Genomic DNA, 19,835 nt, shown 5'->3' on the forward strand with positions numbered 1-19,835 from the left:
ATAAAGTATTTTGCACCTTCTGGCTTTAGTATATGCAGTATGTTGTGCTAGAAAGAGTGTTTTGTAATTAGTGAGTCTCACATTTGGATCCCTTAACCTCTGTAGTAAAACAAAACCTATCCCAAACAGCCTTGGTCATGAATTAACAAGTCATGTATACAAAAATATTTTCAAAGTACCATAACCAATTAAAAAGAATAATATTGTTATTAATAGTTATATAATCCCAATTATGTTTTGCTTCCTTGTTTTGCTTTCAGTGTAAAGAAGCAACATATTTTAAAGTAAAACTAATTTTTTTTTAATTTTTTTTTATTTATTTATGATAGTCACACAGAGAGAGAGAGAGAGGCAGAGACACAGGCAGAGAGAGAAACAGGCTCCATGCACCGGGAGCCCGACGTGGGATTCGATCCCGGGTCTCCAGGATCGCGCCCTGGGCCAAAGGCAGGCGCCAAACCGCTGCGCCACGCGGGGATCCCTAAAACTAATTTTGAATTGTTAAAACTTACACTCTCTATCTTAGTCAAAGGTAATATTAATTCATACATATCTCTACCCCAGATTTAACTATATTCTCTTTTGAAAAAAAAAATACTTGTAAGACTACACTGTTTAATAATTTTCTAACACAGAATACTTGGGCTAGAATTGGCTCCCTTCAGTTCCTACCTGCATTTATGTGTACCTCTCTTTATCAAAAACAATAGGCCATTGGAGCAACTTTAAATATGAAAATTATGAGGTGTTCGATGATTCTTAGGAAACATAAAAATCTCTAGCATTATTATAGCTGAAGTACAGATAATATAATGCGTAATGTAAAAATTTTTTCATTCCACCAAATGATGACCAGGTAAAGACTCATATTAGCTTAAATCTAAGCCTCTCTAGACATCTGCCACTCAGCCCCTTCTTATATTACTAGTATAACTGGGCAACTGAAAAGTTCCCAAATAATCAAGAATATTTTAGTCTTCCAAAACCTGATATTGTAACTGGGAATCTGTTGAGTGCATAATAAGACATGCATCAAAGGATGTAAACAGATGCTTACCTTCTGTGTGCACAGCTGACACATAGGTCCAGTTGTACCTTTTTACTATGTCCACCATGGCCCGTGCCTGCTGGGCATCTGAAGGCACAACCCTCATGAAGTACTTGAACAGAGTCTTGTCACTCAGATCCATGCTTGTTGCCGAGTAAGCAATCTGAGGTATGTTGAAAAGCTGGAGCAAGTTCTGGACCTGAATGGCCACAGAACTGGAGCCAGGCCCAATGACCCCTACTATGGGCTTCTTGGAGCGGAAGGAAGAGGAAGAACCATCCACACAGCGCACCAAACCTTCTTCTTCTTCTGAAGAAATGAGGGAGTCCCTTATAAACTCAATGCTCTGCTCTAGGGCCACAGCTGAATGCCAGCAGGAATCCCTTATTTCACAGCCCAGTGTGATGTTGGGCAAGAGTGTGGGGTCTGAGTTGATCCTTTCCAGAGTATGCAGCATGGCCTCCACTCTCTGAATGCCATACTGTTCACGAACTGCCCCACACTTCCTTTCATGTACCTTGTCCACCGTGGGCTGGTGGTGGACAGAAAAAAGAGCTCCGATAATGATGTCTCCCGGCATGTGAGCCACCACCCTCCTCTCACTGGACTGTGCACTCCCACGGACATCTTCTTTCAAAAGCAGAACTGACAGGATCAACAGAAGGACCATTTTAGGAGAAGAGTTCAAGCTAATAAAGATAGCATGGTGGGGAAAATTTAGGAGAGTTCTGACAGATAGAATCAAACAACGTCCTATGTTGGGTGGCAAACCAAGAAATTAGCCAGTAATTTAGATGTGCTCTCTAAAGGACCACCGTGTCCCCACGTACCATTTAGTTAGATGCATCCATGTGGTCATGATCTTCAAAACCTGGAAAAAAAATAGCATGGATATTTAACAACATAAGTACAAATAGTTTGGGAAGCTCTAATGGTCTATACTAGTACATTTTGATGATGATGTAGATTAGGAATATAATCTTTTTGAAAAAATAATCTAAAAATCTTTAAGACTCTCCTTTGTCTATCTCTTATAATTTTGTAATTTGAGGAAGCAATCCGACAGAGCTTCTTGATCCTACTTTACTTATATCAATTTTTTTTTATTTGTTCATCTGGAGTTCACAAAAGCAAATCTTATGTGTGGTAGGCCAAATAATACTCTTATGTGGAGATGAGAGAAAGTATCCTAAAAACAAAACTATGCCATGAACAGAAAACTTCAGGGAGTATGTAACCCAAAATAACAAGCATTAGTTATCTCTCGGTGATTATACTTTTTGTTTTCGAAATACTTTATACTTCTTTCTGAATTTTCAACATTAAGCATGTATTAACTATGTAATCACAAAAATTAAGTGACTTTTTAATAAAGGCTACATAACCCCTGTTCAAATACAATGTAAGGCAAGCTAAACAATCTTCCCAATTAGTAAGTACTGTGTCTCATTTCTATATAACATAGAACAAAGACATATTGAGGGGAGGTAGGTATTTCCAACCTAAATGAACTACAGAAAAGAAGGAAGAGGGTGGGGGTATGGCAGAGTAAAATATTCCCTAACTACATTGAAAAATATAGTGGAACAGGTACTGGTTCTGGGGAAAATAATGTTTAGTTCAAATTTCAGTTCTGCTCTTGAGAACTATTACTAAGTTGTTCAACCTCTCAGTACCAGAATTTCCTCATCTGAGAAGTCCCAACATATGTACTCGGCTACCATATGGGAATCAACATAAGATATAAACTATGTGAATGTTTTGTATATTGAATAAGACTACATATATTCAGGACACGACCTTTTCTGCTATTACATTTCCAAGGGCATTTTGTAGCTAGGTGGTGAGGACAGAAAATTCTCTGGCAACCCACTCAGTCCTCCAGAGTCTTCAGAGTAATTACAGAGTCTTGTAATAAAATTCACAGTAATCAGTCCTCTATCTCTGGTCCAGGAAAAAAAAATTCCATATCACCAAGACTCCAAGGGCTGGAAGGATGCATGTTAGAACTACCCGTCCAAGTAGAAACTTAGCACAACTTTGAATGTAGTCATCTATTTCAGTTTAAACTCCTGGGAAGAAGGAAATTTGTCCCAAATTGCCTATAGAAAATTCTAGCAGAGTTTGTAAAAAGGGAACTGACAAATTAATGATTTGGGTTATTGAAAGAATTGTTTAAGAGATTTATTTTGTACGTTACCCTCTCTGCCAGCCAAGGATCTCAAATTGTTTTCAAGTGACTAACTCCCCAAGCAACACATTTCAAAGACAGGTAATGCTTCTTCAGGAATTTACACACGTATTCTTCTTCAAGTGTACTAATGGTTTTCAAAACTCATCAGATCTGCAAAATATCTAGTCCAGACACTAAGTGAAGATGATTTGAATCTAAGTGAAGATGATTTGAATCACAGTTATAGTCACTCCCCAACCCCCGCCTCACCGTTTCTACCACTGCCTTCTACTGTTTCCTGTGGCAACAGAGAAAGCCTCCCCTGCAGAGTGTCAAACATTAAAATAAAAAACCTCATCAAATAACTAGATGTTCCAGAATAACTAGGTGTTTAGCAATATTTAGGGCAAAAAAATCAGTTTTAGTATGGAAGTTGGCATTGTAGACAGGGGGCAGGGAAAAAAAATTAATTGTAATTGATTTAAAATATTACTTTTTTTCATTTGGGAAATTGTCTGAACATTCTCAAGCTTTCCCACTGCTTGCTTAGATCAAAGACCCAGAGACCAATGCTTATTCTCATGAACATATGAATTCTACCGTAGACCAAAACAAAACAAACAAAACCAAAAATAAGCAAAAAATCCAAGGTAAAAGGAAGCACAATGTCTTATTAAATCCAGAATATTAGTGAACAAACTAACAAAACAGGATTCATTTTTATTACAATAAGAGCATCAACGTGGTATGTGAGACTAGAAGTGGCCTATCAAAATGGTGAAACTAAAATATTCCCATGAATTTTATCTTAGATTTTAAGCAAGCCCTGTATGTTGAGACATAGTAAATATATACACACAAAAAAAACCACTGAAATATTATCTTCCAGTTATAAGCTAAATTAATTTTTAATTCATTCAAGAAATATCTACTAACTATTGAGTGGGAAAAACTAATGTAACAAAGAAGTGCAATGATGTACATTAATAATTGCCATCATTATCTTTCATTGAGCATCCATCACTTGTTCATTGACTCATTTAACAAATATTTATGGCATGCCTATACTATGATTCTGTCCTGGAAATTAAATATTCAAGAGAGAACAGGTGATACATGCTTCCTATAAGGCTTACAGACAGTACTCTAAAACATGACTTAAACTAGAGCCTGGTAAGTGCAAAGAACAATAAAATAGAGTGTCATGTAAAAAGTGTGGCCAGAGCATAAAGAATGGGAGTAACCGTGGTACAAGATGAGGTTGCAAAATTAAGAAAGGGCCAGACCATGTAGAATCACGTAGGCTCTTATAGGAATTTGGATGTTAAGTGCAACAGAAAACCAAGGAGGGGACATAAACAAATGACTGGCACAATTCAATCTTATGAAAGATTGCTCTAGCTGTTCATTGTTCTAAAAATGGTTTTGAGTCTAAGAACTAGTCTATTTTACCATTAAAAGATATGGGATAAACTAGTACAGAAACAAATGGAGACAGAGAAAAACTTGATAATTTTATTTTGAATATGTTAATTGAGATATTTTTTAAAGGATTCTATTTATTTATTTGAGAGAAAAAGAGAATAAGCAATGTGAGGAGAAGGAGAAGCTGACTCCCTGCTAAGCAGGATGCCTGATTCAGGGCTCAAGCCCAGGACTCTGGGCTAATGACCTGAGCTGAAGGCAGGCACCCAACAAACTGAGCCACCCAGGCACCGCAAGATACTTTTAAAGCACCTAGGTGCAGGTGCCAAGTAGTAAAGTAGATATATAAAATTGGACCAAGAGGAGTGTTTTGGGTTAGAGATATTAACTGAGGATCAACAATATATAAAATCTTTGCAATGAATATAGTCACCTGGAGAACAAGTATAAATAAGGAAAAGGTGGAACTGAGAAATAAGCCCCACAAAGAGGTCAGATTGTGGAAAAGCCAGCTAAGGAAACAAAGGCAAGTCATAAAATAAGGAGAGAATATAAGAACACGTGATGTAAGAGGAACCGAAGAGAATGTCCTGGGCAATTTATATTTACAGACACACACAGGGCTTTCATGTTGCAAATAATAAAATACATCCTGTTTTCCCAAAGATATTATTTTCTATGTGTATTAAGTATCTGCGTGTAGATGTGTCTGTGTGCAGCATGTATATGTCAATAATCCTTATAATAACCCTGAGATGTAAGTATTAATATATTTATTTTACAAATGATGTAATGGGTTTTTTACAAGTTAAAAATTAGTCACTCACAGTATAACATACAAAGTTGTTGAATCATTGTATTACACCTGAAAGTAATGTTACATTGTGTGTCAACCATACATACATACACACATGCATAAAACTAGCCAATCCCTTAGAAAGTGATGGATCTAGAATTTATGTCTATACTTAGTGACTCCATCACATAGTCTTTTCAGTATCCCGTACTGCCTTACTCCCCCTTCCTTCAAGAAACGTATTTCAAAACATCATTAAAAACTGAGAAGGGGGTGACTGAGTGGCTCAGTTGGTTAAGCATCTGCCTTCAGCTCAGATCATGATCCCAGGGTCCTGGGATCGAGCTCCCCGTCAGGCTCCCTGCTCAGTGGGGAGTCTGCTTCTCCCTCTCCTTCCTGCTTGTGCTCTATCGCTTTCCCTCTCTCTCTCTCTCTCTCTCCTCTCTCATAAATAAATAAATAAATAAAATCTTTTAAAAAAATGAGAAGGGCCACCCAAGCATACTTAGAACATCCCAGGGACATAGAATCCTACAGGAGTTTCCTTCAAAACTACAAGATGAAGAGTATTCAAGGAAAAGAGATAACTCAGTGCTTAGAAGGTAGAAATGAGTGAAAATATCAGTGAGGGTGACAAAACATGAGAGACACCTAACTCTGGGAAATGAACAAGTGGTAGTGGAAGGGGGGAAGTGGGCGGGGGGTTGGGGTGACTGGGTGATGGGCCCTGAGGGGGGCACTTGGCAGGATGAGCACTGAGTGTTATCCTATATGTTGGCAAATTGAACTCCAATAAAAAAAATAAAAATAAATTAAAAAAATAAGGTAGAAATGTGTATGATTCAGACAATCATGTTTGTATTGCCCTGGCATTCCCCCGCCCCATGAGATTATGGTCTGCTGAATTATAAAGCAATGACTGCTTCACGATCTGCCTTGGATGCACACAATGGCTATATTTCACCAATATTAGCTATGAGGCTCACATACATGGAAAGTACATTTTGAAATAAATTATCACTTGACATAGTATTCGCTTTCTGCTGAGATAGGGAATGCGTCACTCTGCCAGAGTACAACTTTTTACAGATTATTAAATAAAGCTGTATATGTCTCATTGTTAAAAAAAAAAAAATAAAAAAAAATAAATTATCACTTGGAAACTTGACAGAACTATGCTACAAGTTGGCTTATTATAAGGTTAAACAAGTCATCCCATGTGCTCCCAAAATACAAGAAATGAATAGAACATAAATTCCAAATAGACCAGTCGGGTATACACTAGCTCTAGTGTGCCATCACTCATTTGTCCAATACGTGTTTATCAAATAAATATTATGTATGAGGCTCTGAGGTTTCAGTTATGGACAAAGCAAACATAGTCCATGCCCTCCTAAAGCTTATACTTTAAAGGGGAGTTGTCGGGAGGGAAAAAGAGGGAAAAAATAATAATAAAAAAATAAAGGGGAGTTATCAGATAATAAATAAGGAGGCAAAATATTTTATGTGCACAGTAATAAGGGTTAAAAATAAGAATAGAAAAAAAATAAGAATAGAGCAGGGAAGGAAGATAGAGTCAGAGATGTGGGAAAATTTTAATAATGTAGCGAAGAAGTATACACTTTAAAAGTAAAATCTGGGTAAATATCTAAAAGAAGTAAGAGAATGAGTTGTGCAAATATCTAGGGAAAGAACATGCTATGTAAAGGCAGAATCAAATGTAAAGCCCCTGTGGCAGACTTCTTTCTGCTTCTGCTTTGTATGCTGAGAAACAGCAAGGAAGCTAGTGTGACTACAGCTTAGTAAAACTGGGGAGAGAGGAAGTAAAGTCAAGAGATAGGACGATCATGTGGACTCTTTTTGGATTTTAACAGGCTCGGCTTTAACATCATAAGAGAGTGACTTTCTGGAAGAGTTTTCAATAGAAGACAGAACACACAATGACCAACATTTCAACAAGAATTAGGGCAAAGGCCGAACTGAGAGGGCAGTTAGGAAATGTCTGCAAAAATCCTGGTAGGAGAGATGACACTGGCTTGAATCAGGGAGACATAGCCCTATCAGCAGAGAAAACTGGCAGAAGACAGAGTGGAAGAGTTTGCTGTCAGATCTGAGTTGGAATATGAAAGAAAAATAAGGATCAATGAAGACACTAAGGTTTTTGGCATGAGCAAATAAAAGATGGTACCACATTGACTGAGGTGAAAAAAGCCATGGAGGAGCAGATTTGGGTGGACCTAACAAAAAGTAGTTTTGATATGTTAATTTTTAGATGCCTTACAGAAACTCAAGATGAAACATTTATTAAGCAGTTGGATATAAGAGGTTAAATTTCTGAGAGAGGTCAGTGTAGGAGATAAAAATGGGGGGAGGCATCACTATACAGATAACTGTTTTTTGTAAACCATGAAACTAAATGAAATCACCTAGGAAGTGCAGAGAGAAAAGAAACTAGTTCTGAGACTGAGCCCCAGGGAATTCCAATGGTTCAGTTCCCAGAGATGAGGAGAAACCAGCAAAGGAGACTGAAAAAAAATTGATATAATTTAAAATATAAATATGATACAAATATAAAATACTGAGTGTGCATGCATGCATGTATAAGATCTGGAAACATACACACTGACCTTTATAGGATGTTCTCTGAGTGGTGGGAAGATGTGTCACTTTTCATTTCTTCTTTGTCTTTGTCTATGTTTTCTAAATTTCTACATTTACTATGAAAATATATTATTTGTTATATTAGTTTAAGTGTGGGACTGAGGGATCTGCCTTCTAAATTTCTGCTCCAGTATTCCTTGTGGCCTTATCTCCCTTGGATCTGCTCTTCGTTGGGAGTCTGCTAGTCAAGCAAATTTGTGTCTCCTCCAGGTATATACACTGCTTTACCCAATGGTTTTGTTCATGCTGCTTCTGATCCCTGACATGCTCTTGCTTCAGTAGCCTTTATGGTAGAGTTTTTAAGAGCATGGTCTTGGAATCAAATGGACCTGGGTTTGAATCCAAATACTGCCATTTGTTGGCTATGTGCCCTTGGTCACCAAGCCTCTCTGAGCCTAATTGGAATGACAATAGTATTACCCTAAAGGGTTTTAATGATGATTGAATGAGATAATATTTTTAAATAGTCCTTTTATAAAATCGTCCCAGATCCTTCACCTTGTGTTTGCTCTATTCCCTGAACTCATATGGCATTTTTATCGATACTTTGTTGTGTCTATTACTAAGCTAATATTATAGCTATTTATACATGTTCTAGCTTCCTATAGACTTTGGATCCCTTAAAATTGGTACTATATATAGTATCTGGTATAATCCTTGCACAAGATAAATGTTCAATAAATCCTGCTGAATGAACAAATAAATAAAGAATTGCCTCCACTGGGCTTTCTGGTCAACCACCTAATTGAGGTTCCAAGATAGTATCTCTTGCCCCACCCTAGAAAATTGAAAAATGTATTCAGGCAACAGAGATCCTCAAAAAGAGAAGCAAGGACTGACAAAGTAGTAGGCAGAAAACTTTAGTGTCGGTGAGGCCATTTCTCCTTAGCTGTCTCCCCATGAGCTATATTCATTTACTTAATAAGGGTCTGGTAGGGGGGAAAAAAAGGAGGGGAAAAAGTAATACTGTATTACTTTTTCAATTTATAGAACCTTTTTCCATTATCAATCCCACTTCAACCTATAACAAAATTACTGCCAAGAACATCTGATTGTCCCATTTCATATATCAGGAAATAGAGTCTCCAGGAGAATAAATTATTTGCTTTAACTTATAACTCTGAGATGGTAGAGGTTATAGATCGGTAGCACAAAAAAAAGAAAAGAAAAGAAAAGAAAAAGTCAGGTTCTTGTTACAGATCAGGAGGCGGAATTAACTAATACAGTGATTTAAAGAGCTTTCAAAATGCTACAGATCTACAACCTAATATATGGAAAGCTTTAATTCAATCAAAAGCAGGAAATGATAGGAGTTTACATAGTGTAACATATAATAAGTTGGTTGAGGGTCTTATTTTCAGAACCACTAGTCTGCTTTATTCAATAATATATTTCTTGGCTTACAGCATAATAAAATTAATCACTACCCCACTATAGAAAACAGTAGACATATATTTAATATGTATAGAAGTATTTTGCCTAGGTAGTCAGCCTCCTACTGTATCCTAAATGAATATGAAGAAAAAATGTTGGTGGGTAGAATTTGCATAAATGGCAATTTACACTGTAACCAGATTCACAGCTCACATTGTCTTTTATTTTCAACAATCTTCTCAAACACTGGCCATCTTTCTGGCACAGATGTCTCTTATATAACTTAATCCCCACACAAGAAAATCACACAGTTCGAGACATCAACACTAAAATGATTCCTTCTGCCTGAGCAATAGCGTCCTCCCAAATAGACAGGGGTGTCAATATTGCCTATGCCATGAATGCCTTTGATGTATTTTCCTGAAAACAAGTGCATCCCAGAGATAAGAGACACTATGAGGTATGATACTGAGAGCTTTATAGTCTAGGAAAGCTCCACTGCTGTAGCTATCTCAAGCACACATCTGTGACCTTGTAAACAAGAAAGTCCAGCACCCTCTCTGTTTAGCCCAGATCCAAAAATATGCCATATTTTCAATGAAACCCCCTAAAAACCAGAAAAGGGCTATAAAATAACATTGTATAAAAGTGAAATCTGTAATTTTATGCATTAATTAAAAGATGCTGGCACTAGAATAAAGCTTACTGTAGATCACTGTAAATCATTAAACAACTGGTTTAGTAGTCCATGAAGACCTGAAACAGCCTTCTACAGCAAAGCAATAAAAATGATGTAATCTACTGTTAACTAGTCTCAATTTAATTATCAAGCAGGGATTCCAGGCATCTTCCCATTTTGCAGCCTTCAGCTGCTTTCTTGTTATTTATGGCATACCTCGAAAGACTGTAAAGCATTATTGTGCATATTATATTACTTATCATCAGGTGCTTGAAAATGTGCTTTTGCACTTCTAACTCGATCTCTACTTACTTATTAATAGCTAATATTTATTGGGTGCCTGCTTTGTGCTAAATAATGTTAAAGCATTATTTAATGTAAGTTCTCAAAATAACCCTGTGAGGTAGGTATGATTACTACCTACGTTAAATATCTCTAGAAATTGAGGTTACAAGGTGAAGAATCTTGCCAGAAGTCTCATACTATAATAACTGGCAGAGTCAGGATATGAACCCAACTCTCTCTGGCTCCAAAGCCCACACTCAAACATAATCAGATGATAATGTCTCCCAAAAGACCAAGTGGGTTGGCTGGTTAAACCTTATACATCGTTTGCAAAACATTCTGGAGACTCTCTACTTTCCATTTAAAGTTTATATATGCCAGTCAACTACATTTAGAAGCCATACAAACCAACTAAATTAACAGATGTAACTCTATTTCCTATAGTTATTTAGATCATAATTTCCCAACCTCAGCACTGTTGACATTTTGTTGTGGAGGTTTACTGTCGTGTGCATTGTAGGATGTTTAACAGCATCTCTCATCTCTGGAGATCCCAGGTTTCCAGATGCCAATAGCAAACATACCTCCTCTAAGTTGTGACAAATAAAAATGTTTCCAGACACTGTCAATGTCCCCTGTAGGTCAAAGTCATCCCCAATTGAAAACTGCTGATTTATATCCTGGCAAGGTTTATATAAGCATCAAAAAAGAATACAACTAAGAGCTAATCATCTGGATTCGTCAGTCCCACAAAACTTTTTCCTGAAACATCCTAATAATTTAAGGAGAGTAGTTTAGAATAGGTTTTTCCTGTTCCTTCTTTACTTTGTAATTTGTTTCTGGCTGTATTATATTGTTTTGAAGCTTGTAATTTCAATTCGAGAAATACAGATTAAACCTTGAGAGTGAAGGATATTGCCTTACTTTAAATAAGCATGATTCTAAGTAGCCATAAGTTGTAATAAATGAATGAGAAGAGTATCCTGTGATACACTGTTATCATTTCAAAGACTATTTTTAGTATGAAATATAAAGTTCATTTTAGTTTTAACAAGATAAAGAACATCTTATACAGTAATTACATGTTGGTTTTTCAAAATGTCGTTTTTATTTTTAAAAGAATAATTATGTTATTTACCTTCTTGTCTGTCTTTAAAAAGTATGATGACATCATTGAATATTAAGGCAAATTGATTTTTAAGAAATATTTTTCAATTATTCCTCTGTAAAATATAAATGTAAACAGACTATATTATTATTATTATTATTACTATTATTATTACAGTGCCCACTAGCACCATTATGATTATGATCTTTTAATTTTCCTCAGAACATTTATGTTTAAGAGCATAAAGTTGAAGAGCAAGTTTAAGAGCAATGGCAAATAGCCAGAGTTACTGTGAAAGCTGATCATTAGAAAATTATTCATAGGTCTGATATCTTTTTTAAAGATTTTGTTTATTTATTAATGAGATACATACAGAGGAGAGATGCAGAAACACAGGCAGAGGGAGAAGTAGACTCCATGCAGGGAGCCCAACATGGGACTAGATCCCGGGTCTCTAGGATCACAGCCTGGGCTGAAGGCGGCGCTAAACCCAGGCTGCCCCAATGGTTTTTAAAACCAACAGAATCATATTTACATAGAATACATTTTTTCACATCTAAATATTTCCTTTAAATTTCTTAACGAGTTTGATGAAAATAAGAGAAGATAAATTTGAAACAGCAATTATGTACCAACCACAGGATTGCTACGAAAATTAAATTCAGTAACATGGGAAAGCTGAATTTGATATTCAAAGGCCTGGATGGGATTAATAGTTATAACTACCATTTCTACACTGTTCATTGTGGGTCTGGAACTTTGCTTATATTTGTACAATTAATTCATTGTGATTATACAATGCGCCTTACAGTGTTACAACCTGTTTCTCCTGGAGCCCAACGTGGGGCTTGAACTTACAATCCTGACATCAAGACCTGAGCTAACACCAAGAGTTGGACACTTAACTGACTTAACAACCAGGTGCCCCCCCGTTCATCATTTTAAAATGAGGAAAGCAGAGGCAGAGCAATGTTAAATATCTCACCCTAGGTTACATAGCTAGTAAGCCACAAAGATGGGATTGTGGCTTACAATTCAGGCAATCTTGTGTAGGGGTCTGCCCTCCCAATCATACCACAACTTACTGGAAACCACAGTGAAACAATTCCATGGTGTTTAGCAATACCATAGATTAAGGTTACCTAATGTAATGAAAGAGGGTAAGTTTGATTTCCAAGCAAATGAGATGTGTGCATTTATTTATTTATTTTTCCCATTTCCTCGTTATATGACAGTGGAAGGAAAAAAAACCAACTCCGTTTTCACAATAGGAAACTAAGAACAAATATTGCCTTGCACAATTGTTATAAGGATTAAATAACACCAATGCTTGGCATGATGCCCACTGTACTCAAGAAAGGGTAGTCGTTGGAGCAAGGATGAGCCTGAACCAAGACTTATGCTTGGTTCCTTCCCCTTCTGATTCAAGGTACATATAACTCAAACAAGCTGAGAACTGGTAAATTCTAGATTTTTTTTTGTCTTCCTCTGCGAATTTAAAGGAAATGAAAGCAAGACTATGGCATAATGTTTTTTAGAACTATGTTTTAACTGAGATAAATACCAAGAAGATACTGTCTTTTACAAATAGTTGAAAATTCCAAAAAAATTTTGATTTTATTTTCTTGGGTTATACAAGCAATCACGAACTAAAAAATATTTCTTTTGATGCTCTTCCCTTATGCCCTCCTAAGCTCCACTTATTAATGAAAATAATAACTAAATGATGTTTCAGGACTATCATTAACATTTCTCTGAATTTTTAAAATAACACATATTTATAAACTGTGGGATGTTCCTGCATTGTAGTAATACACCATCAGCATATCCAAACTCCAAACCAACAAACTAGCTTTAGCATATCATATATATATATATATATATATATATATATATATATATATATATAAAGATAGTCTTCACTATTTTATAAAGTTAGTTTATACTCTATTTAAATAACATAACAAAGAGTATATGGAAGAATCGTCGAATGCATCTCTCTCTTCACCCCATTAGGACAGAGAGCCTGGAAGAAGATGGTTACAAATAAGTACAAAATTTTTCAAGATTTTAGTGCTATCTCATATTTTCTACCTGTATTTTTACCTATGCTTTACTGGCATTTATTTTAGTTTCTTATCTAAAATGCTCTGAAAATTCCACAAAAGAAAATATAAGACTATATAAAATCTCTAATATGTTTTGAACAAAAATGAGAACGTTAGAATTATTAAAACCCTTCAGTCACACAAGTACTACATATTTTGTGCTGGTTGAACAAAGTTTTCACTTTAGTGTCTGTTACCATGTCCATCACAGACTACGAAATGAAGGCAGAGGCCTGTGTCTCCCTATGGAAGTAAACTGAAGAACTGGGCAAGTACTTTGGGTTCTTCAAATATCACCCTCTCTCCCAAATAATCTCAGTATGTCCTTCAACAAATCAATATTGCAGGATTTGGTTTTTCTCTGGGTACAACCCATGGCCCAAATACTGCCATGTGATAACAGAGATCTAGGTGGTGCGATGAAAATATCCAGATTATACATTTTTGTCAAGCAGAGTATAAATGACTAGGGAAAGCTTTTCTCTTAAAAGAAGCAGTTATGTGGAAAGTATTCTATCCACAATCTTCTAAGAAACCCTGAAGGATCTGTCCGGAGTGCTGAAAAGGTCCCCGCTGGAGAAGGCTGAAGACTGGAATGTGTATCAACCTGATTAGTTCAGGAAGCAGTATTTTCAATTCCCAAACCAAACATCCTTTTAAACAGAAATTTAAATCTATAAAGGACAGAAGTCATTACAACTGATTCTTAAATGTGTAATTCATAGACACAAAAGAGAAATTAAAGAAGAAAATTCCTTGTGCTCTATGACGGTAATGAGGGGCACAAAGCACACCCAGCAAGAGGTAGCATACCCGAACATGCCAAAACTCAAAAGAATGTTTAGAATGTTGTATAACTAAGAGGATTCTACAGAAAACCTTGGCTTAGCCCCACTGGGGGAAGAGGCTGAACATAGTAAAAGGCAATGTTAACTTGGCTGTCTCAAATGGCCAGAAGCCAATGTTAAGAATACAGATTAGCTCTGGCCCAGCCTCAAGGGACTCAGAACAATAAAACAATACGTAGGGAATGAAGAAAGAGGTGGAAAGGAGATGCTGCCTTCCTACCGGCCTGAGTCCATTTCTAAGCGGGAAGTAAAGTGTTGGAGAATCTATCTGCCTGGTTACTCAAGCTTACAGTTCAGCTGAGGCAGCACCAGGATTATGCCTAAATAAGCAAAAGTGCTTGTTAACCTCTCCTCAATTTCCCTTTCCCACAGCACCCGCTCCGCAGGGAAATGAGGGCAGTAGGAAATTCCAGCACCGATCCCAAGAGTCTTCCAGGCAGACTCTTCCCTTTGCCAGGTCCCAAGTCGGGGTTAGGTTCTGGTCACTGGCTAGTTCATGGACCTGACTGGGGTTCTTTCCACAAGCGGCTGTACCCTGAGATCCCTCCTCGGCACACCGCTCATGCTGCCGCTCCTGGGTAACTAGCAGGCTGTGTTTTGGAAGGGAAAGATGCATCCACAGAAGAGGAAAGAGCCGGAGGACGCAGACCGGGGTTCAGGAATAAGCACACTAGCCTGAGTGAAAGAGCTGTGCTTTCAGCACCACCCGCTGTCCCCCCTCTTCCTGCAGCAGGCACCACAGTCGCTGCATCTTACCGATCTAATGGGAAGCGATTCTCCTTCCTTCCCTCTCCACCTTTGCTTCTCTCAATTCCGAGCCCTGGGGTGGTTTGGGGCAGCACAATCTGCATTCTAAGCACGCGCACCTGGCCTTAGGGAGCGGGAACTCGGATCCGAAGGCATGCAGAATCCCTTTCTCAATTCTTGCCGCCATTCCCTCCTTCACCTCATTGCTCTCGCCTTTTCTCCCAACAGGTTTAACTAAGGCCATCAGCAAACGGAGGGGACTTCAACCCCGAGGTCTGGCCAGCCTCGCTCCACGCTCGTCCCACTCCCAAACCAACTGTGAGCTATCCAGCAAGCTGATAGCTCCTACATCCTTCCCGGGCACAGGGACACTTGGGCACACAGACCCTTAGCAAGCTTACCCCCCTGTTGGCCGCGCAGCTGGCAGTGAGACGTAGTCTAGCTAGCCCCCCATAAAGTTGGGCTGTGCTGATCAGCGGGGCAGAGCCGGCCTCTCCATTCCCAGGCTCCCCACCAAGAAGATCTTAAGCTCATCTCCTGCGCTCAGTGCGCACAGAACAGCAGAGCTGAGGGCGGCGTGTGCAGCAATCTCCCTGCTACTGAGGAAGGGGGGAAGGGGGGGAAGGGGAGCTCGCGGAGGAGGGAGGGGTGGTAGTTTGTATTTATAGAGAACAGAGTTCTCAGCGCAACTTTTTGGTGCCACCAAGTGGCACAGTGAGTTCCTTTAGGAACACAGACTTCGGGTCGAATCTGGATGGGTGAACCAGCTCTGAAGCCAGATGCTCACATGATAAGGGGATCTGGGGCACCCCTACGACTTGAGTTTTCCCATATGCACCTTCATACCTCAGTACCTGGGATGCAATCCCTGAGGTCTAGGAATGTGCCTGCATGGAGGGGAAAAAAAGTACCAGTGCCCTCCTCGGACAAGTGGCAGAGGTGTCAAGGACAATGGGCAGATGCCTAGGAGTCTAGGAACCCTTGTCTCAGGAAGAATATCCATTCTCCTCTCCCTCCTAACCCCTCTGTCCAGATCACAGTATTCTCAGATCTCATTCTAAAACCATCCTGCCATCTGGAGTGCCCAACCTTTAAAGTAAAATGCCATTCATTTTCCTTGTATTACAATCAATTCCAGATTATTTCCCAAACCCTCAGATTCAAAGAATCTCACAGCTTGCCACCAAACCACATCCTTTAATTGCTACCTTAAAAAAGCAAGTGACTTTAGGCTCTGTGGATCTGAATCGCTCCAAACAGTACTCAGAACTCTAGGTTCCCTTGGTTAGAGTCTAAGTGTCTGTTTGTCCTTCTCATCTATTTCCACAGACCTCTCAGCATGCATTACACCAAGTGCACAGCCAGGAGCTTGCAAATGTCTTTGGTACTTTGAGGGAGAATGCCCTGAAGCTTCATTTACCTGGATTTTCTAGGTGCTCTTTCTTCCTTGTATGCAGATCCAAAAACCCATATGATCATCGACAGACACTACTCTATGGAACTTTAGTGTCCTCAAACAAAGAAGAATGTCTACATTTTGCAGAAATGGAGAAACTGAGTACACGAAGGGATTTTTTCAAGGTCACACATTTTCCTCAAGACCAACCCAGGAACTACCCAGGATAGGACTGAATTAACACAGTGCTATGTCAAACCTGACTTCCAGGCTTCCACTCCTTCTATCGCCCCGTTCACTCATTCTCAACTCCCTTTCCTCCCCCAACCCCACCCATCCCTCCCTCTGACCCCATCCTTTGCCGAAGTTCCATAAAGAAATCTAGTGTAAGGATGTTTCCTTATCCCCACTGGCAGTACACGAACCTGAGCTTACAGGTCCGGAGTTACATGGGTACCCCTTAAAAATGGCCCCCTGTTCTAGAAAACCTCTCCCTCCTGTAGTGCAGTCATGGAAGTGTCATTTTAGAAATGGAACATTGGCATTCACACCCAACCAGGTCCCTCTCTTGCTGCCTCCTTTCAAGGTAAAGCATTAGCAAATGCTCTTATTAGCCCTCAAACACCCAAGGGTCTCAAGGATAGATAAGCCCCCCCCCAACACACACACACACACTCCCTTGTTATGCACCCTTTTGTGCACATGTATCGGTATGCGAGAGAGAGAGAGAGAGAGAGAGAGAGAGAGAGAGAAATCCAAACGCCTCCTTTGGCTCAGATCTCTATTTTCTCCTCTGATTTTTTTTAGTTCGTTTTCTATGGAAACGAGCCCACTTAAGTCCCTCACTTATGCAAATAAAAGCAAAACGATCTTCATAAACCTCTCACTGGAGCGACGCCGCGGCAGTCTGGGCTCCCGACTAGAAATTCGTGTCTGATTCACACAGCACACGTCCTTGCGGGCTGACTTCTCCAAACTTGCAGGACCTCGTGGCGTCCCTGGCCCCACCGGGGCTCCACCTGCCGCCGCCGCCCTCCCGGTGCCCGTCGCCCGCGCTCCCGCCCTCGCCTGCGGGCCGGGCTGTCTGCGCCCGCGCTGGGGGAGGGGCTCCGGCGGCCCCGGCGGCTCCGGCATCGGCGGGGACTCCGGGCTGGAAGAAAGCAGACCGCGCTGTGCTTACCGGTGCGCGCCCGAGCCCGGCAGTCGTCGCGGGCTTCCTGCGCTCGGGTGCCGGCCTCGGCCGCGGCGGGAGCTGGAGCGCGAGCGGCGGCGGCGGGAGCGGGGGCGGGGGCGGGGGCGGGGGGCGGAGCGGCCCCGGGGCCCGCGGCGGTGGCGGCGGCGGCGGCGGCGGCGCTGTCTCTCGGCGAGCTCCGGGGGCACGTGCCGCGCTCGGGCAGACGCCGCTGGCAGCGCCGCGCAGGGCCGCTTCCTACTCCTGCGGCGCGGCGGGGGCGGGCGGGGCGGGGCGGGGGCGGGGGCGCGACCCCGGCCCCGGCTCGGTGGGTGCGGAGGCTCGTGGCGCCGCGGAGCCTGGGGTGCGGGCGGGAGTTGCCCTGGGCTCCCTGTGCAGGTCCCCGCTTCGCCCCGGGAGCCGCGGGAGGGGGAGAGCGGCGCGTGGAGGCGCGGAGGCGTGGGTGCCGTGGGCGCCGTGGGTGCCGCGCAGCTGGCGGAGCCGCTCCGCGATGAGCTGCTTTCGGGCCGGGGCGCGTAAAGCCCTGACGGCGCCTGGGAGAAGGGGCGCCGCTGCCCGACGGTGCGGAGAGCCGGGGACCCCAGGACGACCCGGAGGGCGAGTGCTAAGAAAGAACCGTCTTCGATGACGGCAGCGCGCGTTTGCACGTCTCGCAAACGATTCTTTCTATATCCATTAAAATTTCTTTCTCCGTAGTGAATATGTTTTACTTACTCGAATGACTTTCCTCTCCGTCCCCCACCGCCCCCATAACTACCAAGACTGTAAAAAAAAAAAAAAAAAAATGCTGAAGTTATCTTTAAATTCCAAAACCAGACCTCATGTCTGCCTCTGAAGACGAGATTGCTATGAATTAATTGCATGGCTTAATTTAAAGAAAAGAAAGACATTGTAGCAATAGGATTATGACTATTCCCATTATATTTCCCTAAGCTGAATTTTAGAAGCCAGGTGCTTGCAGCCGTTGGATGAAAGACTAAGAGCTGAGGATACTCCAGTTGAGGGGGCTGGTCCTGATGATCCCCTACTAATGTGCATTTCCCACCAGACCCTTGAAAACAAAGCAAGTTGTTCTTTGATAGCGTCGGTATTCAAGGAGAGAAAAGACATGTTATCCGCCACACCTTGTTGATCTTGACAATGGCATCTCTCTTCTCCCCTCTTTCCTGTGTGCTCTCACGGTGGCATTGTTAATTTCTCCGGCTCTTTGATTGCAGTCCAGGAAGCAAGCTTTGGTACTTTGCAGACAGGCCAGCAAAGCCGTGGTTGATCTTCCTGAGTAAAAAAAAAAAAGATGAGAAAGATGGTACAGATGAGAAAATACAAAAATAGTGAAAGTTCTGAGGAAAATGAAGGGGAACTAGTGGCTCCCTGATTGTGGAGCTTTGATCAAGTTTGATGTACAGAATGATTTGTTAGCCCAATTGGGGGACTGATGATAAGGACGAGATCATAAATGTAATCATGGCCTGGACCGCTTAGCTTTGAGTGAGCATAGGACCCATTAGGTTTCCTATCCTTCTTGGTCAGTTGGAATTGGCTCAAAGCACATCAGTGAGTGGGCTAAACCTAAGTAAGAGGGGTTCTCACAGTGGCTACTCAGTTACTTAAACTCTTCAATTTCTTACACATATTTTCTGCCCTGCTATCTGCCAGGGTTTGTGGAGAGGATAGGATAAGACATGTCAGAGCATTGTCAGAAATGATAAGGCACCCTATAAATGGAATACATAGTTTATTAAGACATATCCAAAAAAAAAAAAAAAAGACATATCCACTTCATATGCTCTAAAAGTTACAATGCAAAGGACATTCCCCATGTTGAACAATAGTGATATTTTCAGCTGAGAAGGAAAACACAATTATATAATCTTGAATTGCTCGGTGACATTTTACAATATAGCTTTACCTCAAAATGGTCAAGTGCTAAATTAGGTTAAATTAAAATTTAAAGGAACAAAGAAACAACGTTTTGAGTCTCCAAAATAACTTTTG

The 19,835-nt window shown here is 40.5% G+C and overlaps 1 protein-coding gene across 5 annotated transcripts in view; it reads right to left on the bottom strand.

Moving 5' to 3' along the window:
• GRM5 (glutamate metabotropic receptor 5) overlaps nucleotides 1–17,938 on the bottom strand; it is a 511,936-nt gene extending 493,998 nt beyond the window's left edge. For 2 of the 5 annotated variants that reach the window (XM_072794973.1, XM_072794969.1), the window contains exons 1-2: nucleotides 15,654–15,848; nucleotides 1,058–1,919 (exon numbers count right to left, since the gene is read on the bottom strand). In XM_072794973.1, coding sequence (XP_072651074.1) covers nucleotides 1,058–1,718 — 661 coding nt within the window. In that variant the 5' untranslated portion in view covers nucleotides 1,719–1,919; nucleotides 15,654–15,848. Of the gene's footprint in view, nucleotides 1–1,057; nucleotides 1,920–15,261; nucleotides 15,520–15,653; nucleotides 15,849–17,528; nucleotides 17,673–17,828 lie in introns of those variants that run through there. The other 3 variants (XM_072794970.1, XM_072794971.1, XM_072794972.1) reach the window with 3 other exon arrangements.
• Nucleotides 17,939–19,835: the final 1,897 nt, after the last annotated feature.

Source organism: Canis lupus, chromosome 23 (genome assembly GCF_048164855.1).
Source record: "Canis lupus baileyi chromosome 23, mCanLup2.hap1, whole genome shotgun sequence".
Taxonomy (NCBI): Eukaryota; Metazoa; Chordata; class Mammalia; order Carnivora; family Canidae; genus Canis; species Canis lupus.